Source organism: Euleptes europaea, chromosome 1, assembly GCF_029931775.1.
Source record: "Euleptes europaea isolate rEulEur1 chromosome 1, rEulEur1.hap1, whole genome shotgun sequence".
Lineage (NCBI taxonomy): Eukaryota > Metazoa > Chordata > Lepidosauria > Squamata > Sphaerodactylidae > Euleptes > Euleptes europaea.
The window spans coordinates 29,674,446-29,686,733 of record NC_079312.1 but is presented as its reverse complement, the minus strand read 5'-3'; the positions used below and the strand labels follow the sequence as shown (position 1 = coordinate 29,686,733).

The 12,288-nt window shown below is 51.7% G+C and overlaps 1 protein-coding gene across 1 annotated transcript in view; it reads right to left on the bottom strand.

Moving 5' to 3' along the window:
- CPNE9 (copine family member 9) overlaps window positions 1-9,554 on the bottom strand; it is a 71,120-nt gene extending 61,566 nt beyond the window's left edge. The window contains exon 1 of the mRNA XM_056851900.1: window positions 9,430-9,554. Coding sequence (XP_056707878.1) covers window positions 9,430-9,506 — 77 coding nt within the window. The 5' untranslated portion in view covers window positions 9,507-9,554. The remainder of the gene's footprint in view (window positions 1-9,429) is intronic.
- Between the last annotated feature and the right edge of the window lie 2,734 nt (window positions 9,555-12,288).

Genomic DNA, 12,288 nt, shown 5'->3' with positions numbered 1-12,288 from the left:
AAGCAGCTCGGATCCACCTGAGCCACTTCACCAGCCATTGCCCACAAAAAGCAGAGAAAGGTACGCCAGAAATGTAAAGGTAGCCACCTGGAGTCCCGATCAGGGAGAAAAGTGGGATAGCGATTTTAAAAAGTGGGATAGCAATTAAAAAGAAGCATACCTAATTAACATCTAAAGGAATGTATTTGAGGGCATCTGGCTGTTTTTCAGTGCACTATTAGGGATGTAGAGGGCTAGCATGGTATGGTGGTTAAGAGAGTGGCGGACTCTAATCAGGAGAGCCGGGTTCGATTCCCCACTCCTCCACAGGAAGCCTGCTGGGTGACCTCAGGCCAGTCACAGTTCTCTCCGAACTCTCTCAGCCCGCGCAGAGGAAGGCAATGGCAAATCACCTCCAAAGGTCTCTTGCCTACGAGGTCGCTATAAGTCAACTGTGACTTGACCACATTAGTGGTGTAAAGAAGAACCGATTGCCTTGACTCCCAAAGGGCTGCTCTGACTCCAGCTGTCTCCTTTGGATCAATCCTTCCTTTGCTTTACACCTTCTGTCATCCTTTTGGTACCAAGACTGAGGAGGCATTGACGCCTCCTTTCAGTGGCCTTCCACATGCTCGGGAAGGCGACAGACCCTTTTCAAAAAAGGAAAGTGGAGATTTTCGGGATGCTGCATTCCACACCCGCTGTCAGTTTCGGTGGCTGCGTGGTTCCAATGGAGAATCACACAAACGGGTCTACAATCTTGCTTCCGGTAAGGGAGAGCAGGAAATGGCACTCATGGGAGGGGGAATGAGGGGACGTTTTGCTTTAATGTGGTCACAGTTGGCCAGTGGAAGTGCCAGTGGTAGGGCAGTAGAACAGCAGCATGGTGTAGTGGTGAACAGCGGTGGTTTGGAGCGGTGGAGTCTGATCTGGAGAACCGGGTTTGATTCCCCATTCCTCCACCACATGAGTGGCGGAGGCTAATCTGGTGAGCCGGATTGGTTTCCCCACTCCTTCACAAGAAGCCAGCTGGGTGATCTTGGGCTAGTCACAGGCCTCTCAGTCCCACCAATTTCACAGGGTGTCTGTTGTGGGGAGGGGAAGGGAAGGGGATTGTAAGCCAGTTTGAGTCTCCCTTAAGTGGTAAAGGAAGTCGGCATATAAAGTCCAACTCTTCTTCTGTTTTTTTGGGGGGGGGGGATTTTACATTTGGACTGGTGCAGCTGCTAACAGCTACTTTCCACACTCTGGCCTGCTCCCCTTTCCTCCCCCCCCCCGCCCGCTCCCCTCCCTGTCCAGACTCCCGGGCCCCGCAATTGCCCGCGCATTGTCAAGCACAGCGAGACTGAAAAGCAATTGCAAATCAGCCTTCCTTCACAGGCGTTGATCGATTCAGAAACCCAATTTGAGCACATTCTAAACGGCTTGTTTTTCACACGCCAGAAACTCAGGCACTGAGAAGCCCCTTTGCAGTTTTTTAGACCTATATACCGACGGCGGGCGAAGAAGGGCTTGCAGAGACCTGTGCGCATCCGTCAGCCTAATGCTCCTGCCAAGCACCCCCTTGGAATGCCTCGGCTTGCTGGCATCCCGGGGACCTGAGGAGGCCCTCAGGACCCTCAGGGCTGGCATCAGGGGACGGCTTGGTTGGGCACCTGCTAAGGCCACAGGGCCTGACAGAGGTCCCAACCCAGGGCTGCCAACCTCCAGGTACTCACCTATATACACAGCAGCACAAGACAACAAAACAAACTGGTCAAGCTATGCAACAAGTGCTATATTCTATGTGCAACTTATTAATATATACAGTGATCTTATCTAAACAAATAGAACTATTTACAAAGGTTAATCTTTCTTCTTTAGAAGCATTATTCTTTTGGAATCATTGTCCATGTGTAATCCTTTCAAGGTTGTCAAGATTGAATATCTTGTTGTTGAAGTGCATACGTGGAGTCATATCCTGTTGGTTGCACTGTCAGTACAAGGTTGGGGTCTCACAAACTTCCCAGTCCGGGGCGTATTATAGGGTCAAGGTTATCGCCCTTGTTTTGCTATAACCTCCAGGTACTAGCTGGAGATCTCCCACTATTACAACTGATCTCCAGCCGATGGAGATCAGTTCCCCTGGAGAAAGGGGCCGCTTTGGCCATTGGACTCTATGGCACTGAAGTCCCTCCCCTCCCCAAACCCCACCCTCCTCAGGCTCCATCCCCAAAACCTCCCACCAGCGGCGGAGAGGGACCTGGCAACCCCAGCCCAACCCCAGTGGCAGGCAGCGCTTGGTCAGAAGGGTCCGGATGAAGCAGAATGCAAGAGACTCCTCTGGGCACCCCCTCCCAATGGGCCCAGCAATTTCTGCAGTGTCGCAAGAACCCCTTTCCGGCTTGTCTTAGGCCAAAGGGGCTACAAAGGAGTGCAAGGAAGTGACACCCTGTTCCTTCCGGTGGAACCACAACAGATGGGAAGAGTAGCTGTGATTGGGGGGAAGGGGGCAAAGAATAAAACCATTTGTGGGGGGATGCACAGTAGCTGTGACTAGGGGGCCACCCAAATCTGCAGGCAGCTCTGGGCGGAGGAGAGCTTTTGGGGATGGGATGTTGTAGGACAGCACCCAGAAGCAGGCGGCTCTCCGCTCTTCTCCAGCGTGGGGTAGTGGTTAAGAGCAGAGGACTCTAATCTGGTGAAGCGGGTTTCATTCCCCGCTCCTCCCCATGAAGTCAGCTGGGTGACCTTGGGCCAGTCCCAGTTCTCTCTGAACTCTCTCAGCCCCACCCACCTCACAAGGGGCCCGTTGTGGGGAGAGGAAGGGAAGGCGATTGTAAGCCGCTTTGAGCCTCCTTAAAAAGGTAGAGGGGAAAGTAGGGTATAAAAACCAGCTCTTCTCCTCCACACCTGCCTGCCTCATCCTCTGCTGTCAGAGAGGAGGAGAAACTAGGAGCCGCGCAGCTGCTGCCGCCGGCCCGCCCTGACCCAACCTCCACAGCAGCTCCAGCTTATTTTCGAAGAGAAGTTTGTTGTTTACTCAAGCTGATCTGCCCGGACTAAGCCAATGCGCGGATTGCCCGAGCAAAGAAACAGCTCTCTGCTACAGAAGCGAGCGGCTGGGGTTTTGCATGGCAGAGGATGGGGGGGGGGGCGCTGCAGCAGCAGCTCCTTCTGGCTTCTCAGAGTGGGACAGGTGGTGGGTGGGTGGTCTGCCAGTCAGTCCTGAAAGCTTCTCCTGCTCCAACTACTGGTGGACTGGAGCTTCCCCCCCACCCCTGCCTTGGAACACCAATATGCTGAAGGCTCCTGTCTTTGCACTGCGAAGGGCCGTGGCTCAGTTGCAGAGCCTCCACTTTGTATGCAGAAGGTCCCAGGTTCAATCCTAGGCATCCTAGAGGCACCTGGTTGGCCACTGTGTGAACAGACTGCCAGACCTGATGGGCCTTGGTCTGATCCAGCAGGGCCTTTCTTATGTTCTTATCACCAGCTAAATTTATCAGGCTGGAGGGGATGTGAAAAGCCCTCTGCCCAAGACCCTGGAGAACTGCTGCCAATTAGCATAGACAGTATTGGCCTTGATGGACATGGTTGCCAACCTCCAGGTGGTGGCTGGAGATCTCCTGGGATTACAACTGATCTCCAGCTGACCTAAAACAGTTCACCTGGAGAAACTGGCAGCTTTGGAGGGTGGACTCTTTGGGATTATACCCCACTGAGGTCCCTCCCCAAACCCCGCCCTCCTCAGGGTCCACCCCCAATATCTCCAGGTATTTCCCAACCCAGAGCAGGCAACCCTATTCATAGACCAATGGGCTGACACAGTAGAATCATAGAATCATCAAGTTGGAAGGGACCACAAGGGTCATCTAGTCCAACCCCCTGCACAATGCAGGGAATTCCAAACTACCTTCCCTCCGACCCCTACTCCATAGAAGTCAGCTTTGGATGTGTTCTCCTGAAGGGACGTATGAGATATATATGGCACACGAGGTTGTAAGAAAACCCCAGAGATCTGCATGGCACCGTCAGTGGCCAAGACTGAATACTCATCCCCCTGAGAGGATGTAGTAAAGGGAGGACTGCGGAGATCAATCCCGAGCTTCAAAGCGGAACATAGCTAAACCTAGCCCTTAAGAGGGTGACGAAAGAAAAAGGGTGCTACTTGGTAGAGGGTGATGTCACACAGGGCTTGGGAAAGGATGGGTTTTGAGTAAGTGTTTGCAAGGCTGAGCTGAAGGAACAGGCAGTAGTTCCATCTCGGCATAGCAACCACACACACACACAAAAAGGTAACATGCAAACCCAGAGAACTACAGATGAAATATTTGCACATCATTTTGGTGCAATTGACACCTTGAATACCGGTGCTGTAGTGATTACAACGTCAGGCTAGAACCAGGAGTTCCAGGGTTCAGATCTCTGATCAGCCATGAAGTTCAATGGAGGAAAGTTGGGACGAAAATTAGATAGATAGATAGATAGATAGATAGATAGATAGATAGATAGATAGATAGATAGATAGATCAGAGTCTTCCAACTATCTATCTACCTCCCTACCTATCAGATTTTTACCCTGACCTTCCTCTAAGGAGCTCAGGGAAGGCAGGAATGCCCGATTCTCCCCACCTCTGTTTTATCCTCACAACAACCCTGCGAGGTAGGTTAGGCTGAATAAATTAATGGACCAAGGTCACCCAGTGAGCTTCATGATGTGTGGGTACAGTGACCAGACCAATGATGCCTGAACCAGGCCATAGAATCCCTCCCTGAACCGGACTCTGTGCCTGACCCCAGCAGAGAACCAAGTGGACGTCTTCAGCAGGGACCTTTCCTCTCATGTTCTGAGGTCCGGCAGATGCACTCCTGCGAAGCTCACTACAAGCAGGCCTGGAAGGCAGCGTCCCTGTCGCCCAGAGGCAAAGTGCCTTGACCCACGGAGTGGCTGTCAGCTGTAGGATTATTTCAAGGCATCTTCCAGCTTGGGGGGGGGGTGGCATTGTCTCCCCTGTGCCTGGCCCCCTTCCAGAGAGCTGACCCGACTTCTTTAGCAGTGACACAGCCTACCCTGCTTGCGAAAAGACGAGATCCCTTCTGTTCATCCTTGGTGGAGGGGGGGCATGGATTTCTGCTCTGCTCCCAGCCAAGTGGGCGGATGCCTATCGCCTGTGGTAACCACTCTCCTCTCCCTGACTGGAGGACGGCTTATTTTTCTCTGTCCATTCAGGTCTATTTTTAAACGCAGCCTCCAGGGACTGGGAAAGATTGGCTGTAGGCATTGCGCTGGCTCGGGCCTTTCCCCAGAAGCCCCTTTTCCTCCCCAGTCACACCTATTCCTCTAGCTTCATTCAGAGCCAGACCCCCAGCCTCCGGTTCCCAGAAAAGATCGAGCGCTGATGCTCCACTTATGCTCAGGAGGGCTAACATTTAGCGCCACCATCGATCATGTTCGCCTTCAGACTCTGCCACCAGATTCAAAACAAACAAAACCCAAACTATATTTTGCTGCTAGAATAATTTATGCCCGTGCAACATACTTGCAAAAAAATACTTAATGTTAATGCTCACAGATTTGGGGGGGGGGGAGAGGGGATGTAATTTTTTGAAATGGATGAGGGAAACAGAGTTGAGACTTCAGAAAAGAAGGGGGGAAAGAATTAGTATGTCAGAACGGGGGCGGGGGGCAGGGAGTTGTCATAAGGCAGACACCGCTATTGAAAGCCTCATTCGGTATCTCTCTGGTTTCTAAGCCTGAGACAGAAACTGACCGCACTTTTAAAGACTTGGTAATCACGAGGGCTAGAAACTCCCTTTTTTTTGCTACGTAAATATCAGGATTCTGAACTGGGTTTTGACTCCGGGAGCCAGCCTTGTGCTCCGCAGTGAGACCAAGTCTTTCCTACGGTACTACCATCCACACTGAAGCAGAAGCACACTGAAGTCTCTAAGCATGGGGGCGGGGGAAAGAAAAGATGGCCATGTTTCTGAAGCTGTATGTAACACTCCCTCTGACCTACGACGCTCACCCTCCAAGGGTGCGAGAAATGCCCAAAGCCAGCCCACTAGCTGAGAAAAACAGACTTGCAACAGAAATTTTCTTGAGTAACCAAGAGCCAAACCATCATTTGGGGAGGGGGCGTGGCTCAGTGGTAGAGTATCTGCTTGGCATGCAGAAGGTCCCAGGTTCAATCCCTGGCATCTCCAGTTAAAGGGACCAGGCAAGTAGGTGATGTGAAAGACCTCCGCCTGAGATCCTGGAGAGCCGCTGACAGTCAGAGTAGACAATACTGACTTTGATGGACCAAGGGTCTGATTCAGTATAAGTCAGCTTCATATGTTCATTTTGGGCTGTGTTCATCGTCGCCTCTCCAAGAATCTTTTCCAATATAGCAGGGACACCCCTTCACATGAGGAAATCCCTCCTGCTGTTTTTTTCAGACAGCCACCAACGACATCTACTATGCTTGCTGAAGGAAACAGGCAGGCAGATAAAAGCAGGAAGATACCCAGGAGAGGACGGGGACCTTTTAACAGCCCTGGAGCAAGCTGACCAAGTGACCGCCACAGGTTGGACCTATGCCAGGTCACTGTAGCCGAGTCTGTAGGCTACACTGTAGTCACTGTAGCCGAGTCTGATCCGAGCAGACCCAGCGGCTTCTCCAGCACTGAAGGCACTGCTTGGCTCAGCTTGCTCCTGGCTACCTGTAGCCTTCTAGCCCACCGGAAACCCCCCTGGTAATCACAAGGGCCAGCTCGACCCTGAGGATATCCAATCCGTGTTCTTCTCCAGCAAGGAGAAGAGGAGATCATCGAGTTTCCATTCCATGTTACTTGATAAACTAAGGATGCAATCTCACCCACGTTTACTTGGACGTGAGCCCCACTGAATAGGTTTGCTTCTGAGAGGACGTACCTAGGATTGCTCTGTAGGCATACTACGCAACTTGAGGGAGAAGATCACGATGGGTAGCCGTGTTAGTCTGTCACGAGCAGTAGAAAAGAGCAAGAGTCCAGCAGCACTTTAAAGACTAACAAAATTTCTGGCAGGGTAGGAGCTTTCGTGATCCTCGGCTCACCTTTTCAGATACAGCTAGAATGTAATTAGCGCTGTATTCTAGCTGTATCTAAAGAAGTGAGCTGTGGCTCATGAAAGCTCATACCCTGCCAGAAATTTTGTTAGCTCTTTTCTATTGCTTGAAGAAGAGTTAGTTTTTAGATGCTGACTTTTGCTACCTTTTAAGGAGAATCAAACCGGCTTGCAATCGCCTTCCCTCCCTCTCCCCGCCCCCCCCCCGACAGACACCTTGTGAGGTAGGTGGGGCTGAAAGAGTTCTAAAAGAACTTTGGATTAGCTCAAGGTCACCCAGCTGGCTTCTTGCAGAGGAGTGGGAAAACCAACCCGGTTCACCAGATTGGAGTCCGCTGCTCATGTGGAGGAGCAGGGAATCAAATCCAGAAAGCTTGCACTGCCCATTCCTCACCAACAGAATCGGATCTTGGATACGATGCAAAGTATCACCTGACCTATCTGGCATTTCCCATCCTCATCCAGTTACTACCTGTTCAGCTCCCCGGATCAACGCCAGAGGCGATAACACTGCCTTTTCCTAAGCCCTGAGGGAATGAAAAGGGCTGGTGGTGGAGGCAGAGCAAAGGGCTGAGCTGTGGCTCAGTGGTAGAGCATCTGCTTGGCATGCAGAAGGTCCCAGGCTCAATCCCCGACATCTCCAGTTAATGGGACTAGGCAAGTAGGTGGCGTGAAAGACCCCTGGCTGAGACCCTGGAGAGCCACTGCCGGTCTGAGTAGACAACACTGACTTCGATGGCCCAAGGGTCTGATTCAGTAGAAGGCAGCTTCATGTGTTCATGTGTTCATCTTGGCACCCAACAAACATCTGCCTGCATGGAACCCTTCCGTCAGGATTCAGCCTGGTTCTGGAGCCACTTGAGGAGGGAGTACGCAGGCGCCGGATTGAGAATGGGACCCCACAGAACACAGAAGCCTTAAAGGCTGACCAGAGGAATTGTGTGATATTGCCCTCCCGGGACTGTTCCACTTCAGAATTCAGGCAAAGGAAAGCACATGAAATCTCCCATTATAACAAAACTAAAAAAGCAGCCACCTCTGTAAAGATAATACATGGGAAGGGGAGGGGGACATAGCCTAAAATTCTACCCAATTTGCTGGGCTTTTCATAGGCAAGGAGGTGGTGGTGATAAAGAGCTGCGCATAAAGGCGTATTTAAATACGCAATCCCCTCCAAGCAAGATTCTGCTTGCATTACAGTCCCAGGAGAGCCGTACTGGGAGGTTATTCTGAATGTATAGTTTGGCCCTCGGTTAGCCAACAGGGATCCCTTGTAGGTGGAAACTTGGCTAAAAGCTTAGAACGCTCGCTACGGTTGGTCCATATTTAGACTTATATTTCCTTGAGATGGGAACTTGCCTCCCCCCACCCCAGGCCACAACGGCTAGTGATTTTGGAAGATTTTTTGCCTTCCTTGGCAATGCGTAGCTCGCTTTCCTGAGTCACCTGGTCTTATCTCTTTTTTTTGCAAGCGTACCTGGCACTGCATCCAGAGGGCACGCACCTTGTAGTCTTCTGCTTCTGGCACCCAGGTGCAACTTGTAAGGGCAGATCTTTCGAGGTTTGGTGCGTGGATGGGTAAGGATCTGGACTGAATTGTCCTCTGGTTCCTGGGATTCAAGCGTACCATATCTACCCAAGGATGCCTATACAAAGCCAGCGCTACAAGCATTTGGGTGGAGAAGAAAACATCTGGACACCGCGGGATTTAGCCACGTTCAAGAAACATGAGCCACATTCTCAAGGAAACATCCAGAGCGATGCGCATGTATGTGGGAAAAACCACAACACTGGTCATTGGCACTATATGCGCCAACCTGAAGACACACTTATAAACACCTGCACATTTGTCAGGATGCATGAATGGAAACTGAACACAGTCCTGAGAAGGCACATATGGCTGGTGGGGGAAAAACTATGTGCGCACGCATGCTTGTAAATTAGTATAACCATCAAATGACACACCGTGTGCATGCAAACGTCGCACCGAAAACCGACGAGTGTTGTACCCATGAGTGACACACGTGTAACGGTTACAAGCGCGACCCAAAGCAATACGCATAATAGCCCCTTCTCCGACACTGTATACATCTAACCGTTCATTAGGTTCATGCACGAGAAAAGATGTATGGCCACATTTGGGGCCCACACGTGCATTGGATGCTCAGGCACTTTCATAGGAGCGCACCCCCCCACCCATGCTCCCCAGCACTGTTTACATTCATCCAAACTCATGCTCATCATGCCAGCTTCCGAGGAGGGAGGCGTTCCCCTCTGTCCTCCTTCCCCCAAGTACGGCGGACGCGAGGGAGAAACCTTGGGGCAAGCGGTTGAAAGCGGGGGGTCCTTCTCCTCCTCCCCCCCCCCAAAGTCATCCTCACCTGCAGGACACGGTGAGCTCCACCTTGGTGGCCGGCACCCTGGAAGGAGCGGGCTCCAGGTCTCCCGGCGACGCCATCCCCGCTGGGCTCGGGCAGCGTTAGGGGCGAAGAGGGGCGCGCTCCATGGGGCGGGGGAGAGGGAAGCACCCGGGCGCCGGAGCCGCCTTCCACCGCCGCTGTGGCTCGCTCCGTCTAGCCGCGCCGGCTCCCGCTCCAGGTGGCAGCACGTGTGTATGTTGGGGGAGGGACCGGAGTGGGGTGGGGGGTGGGGGTGGGAGGAACCGGGGTGGGGGTGGTGGGGGGACACTCGCCCTCCCTCGCTCCCTCCCTCGCCGGTCCCTAGGGGGCGCCCTGGCGCCGCTCCTCTCCACGCCGCGCAGGGAGCTCTCCAAGGTGCTGAAGCCGGGCGGACGGGGGACGGAGAAGAAGTGCTCGGCCGCCCCGTCCGAGGCGGAAGGGGGGACCCCGCCTGGCGCGCAGGGAGAGCGCACCTGTCCTCGGCTCCAATCCCGAGTCGGGGGAGGTGGGAGGGAGGCAGGGCCGGGGGAGAAGCGGCCTCGCCCCGATTCGGCTTCGCTTTCTCCCCGCTCCCTCCTCCTCCCCACCCCCCCGACTCCGGTTTCCTCGCAGCCCCGCAAAGCGGGCGAATTTGAAAGCTCCGCCGCTTCTCCGATGCGTGGGCTGAGAGATATATATAGATCTCGGTATGTAGCGCAGGAGAGGACTTTCAAGACTTTCTCTTCCTTGGCTCCACCATCAACCGAAAGGGAGACTGCAGCCAAGAAATCAGGAGGGGATTGGGACCGGGAAGGGCAGCCGTGAAGGAGCTGGAAAAGGTTTTGAAGTGTAAGGGTGTGACTCCGGCCAAAAAGACTAGGTTAATTCATGCCATCCTATTCCCTATGACTATGCATGGGTGTGAAGGCGGGACAGTGAAGAAAGCGGATGGGAAGAAAATAGATTCCTTTGAAATGTGGTGTTGGAGGAGAGGGTTACGGATTCCGTGGACCGCCCAAAAAACAAATCAGTGGGTTATAGATCAAATCAGGCCTGAACTGACCCTAGAAGCTAAAAGGACTAAACTGAGGCTGTCGTATTTTGGTCACGTCATGAGAAGACAAGAGTCACTGGAAAAGACTGTCATGATAGGAAAAGTGGAGGGCAGCAGGAAAAGAGGAAGGCCCAACAAGAGATGGATTGACTCAATAAAGGAAACCACAGCCTTCAATTTGCAAGATCTGAGCAAGGCTGTCAAAGACAGGACATTTTGGAGGACTTTCATTCATAGGGTCGCCATGAGTCGGAAGCGACTTGACGGCATTTAACACACACATATAGCGCAGGAGAGGAAGGCAGGGAAGCCGGTCGCCTGGACGCCGCGCCCTCCACTCCGGTCTCAGTAGGGTGCTGGGAGGGGCTTTAAAAGGGACCGATGTTGGGGCAGAAGTGAGGAATGGCACAGGTTTTGCCTTGGGTGTGCCATTCTATAGATGAGCATTTTTCCCCATCGAAATTCTCAAAACTCTACACAGGGTAGAGGTTTTTTAGTTTGAAGAATGTGGACGGGGGAAATTTGCATCTCTCGGAGGAGAGTGTTACGGATACCGTGGACTGCCCAAAAAACAACAACAAATCAGTAGGTTCTAGATCAAATCAAGCCTGAACTGACCCTAGAAGCTAAAATGACTAAACTGAGGCTGTCGTATTTTGGCCACATTATGAAAAGACAACCATGCTAGGAAAAGTTGAGGGCAGCAGGAAAAGAGAAAGACCCAACAAGAGGTGGATTGACTCTATAAAGGAAGCCACAGCCCTCCATTTGCAAGACCTGAGCAAGGCTGTTAATGATAGGACGTTTTGGAGGACATTTATTCATAGGGTCACCATGAGCCACTCTATAGGTGCACATTTCCCCCATCCGAATTCTCAAAACTCTGCATGGGGGCATATTCTTGAGTTTTGAGAATATGAATGGGGGGAAAGTGCATCTAAAGAGTGGCAAATCCAAGACAAAACCTTCCATGAATAAACAGTGCTGTCAAATCGCTTCGGACTCATGGCGACCCTATGAATGAAAGTCCTCCAAAATGTCCCATCTTTGACAGCCTTGCTCAGGTCTTGCAAATGGAGGGCTGTGGCTTCCTTTATAGAGTCAATCCACCTCTTGTTGGGTCTTTCTCTTTTCCTGCTGCCCTCAACTTTTCCTAGCATGACTGTCTTTTCATAATGTGGCCAAAATACGACAGCCTCAGTTTAGTCATTTTAGCTTCTAGGGTCAGTTCAGGCTTGATTTGATCTAGAACCTACTGATTTGTTTTTTTGGCAGTCCACAGTATCCGTAACACTCTCCTCCAACTACACATTTCAAAGAAATCTACTTTCTTCCTATCAACTTTCTTCATTGTCCAGCTCTCACACCCATACATAGTATGCTGCTCTGTAGATGCACTTTTCCATCTGAATTCTCAAAACTCAAAAATAAGCCCTCATGCAGAGTTTTGAGAATTCGGATGGGAAAATGCGCATACAGAAAGCGGCAAATCCAAGGCAAAACCTCCTGTGCATAAATGACGACAAGTGCAACAAAAGTCAGGGGGCGCTGCTCCATGCTGAGTACCGATGACTGGAGTTAGTTGCTGCGCCCTAGAACCCAACCGACACGCCAGGCAGGGATTTTGCCCAGCAAGTGGCCCTTTAAAACTTGCACAGAAAAACTCATGGGTAGTAATAGGGGGAAAGGATTTTTGCTCGGAACACTTTCACACAATAAACTTTTTAAATGATTAAATGCATAGACTATGTTTTAGATATAATGTACGCACTTGTAGAAAAACAGATGGTTTAATACTCCAGTCACAA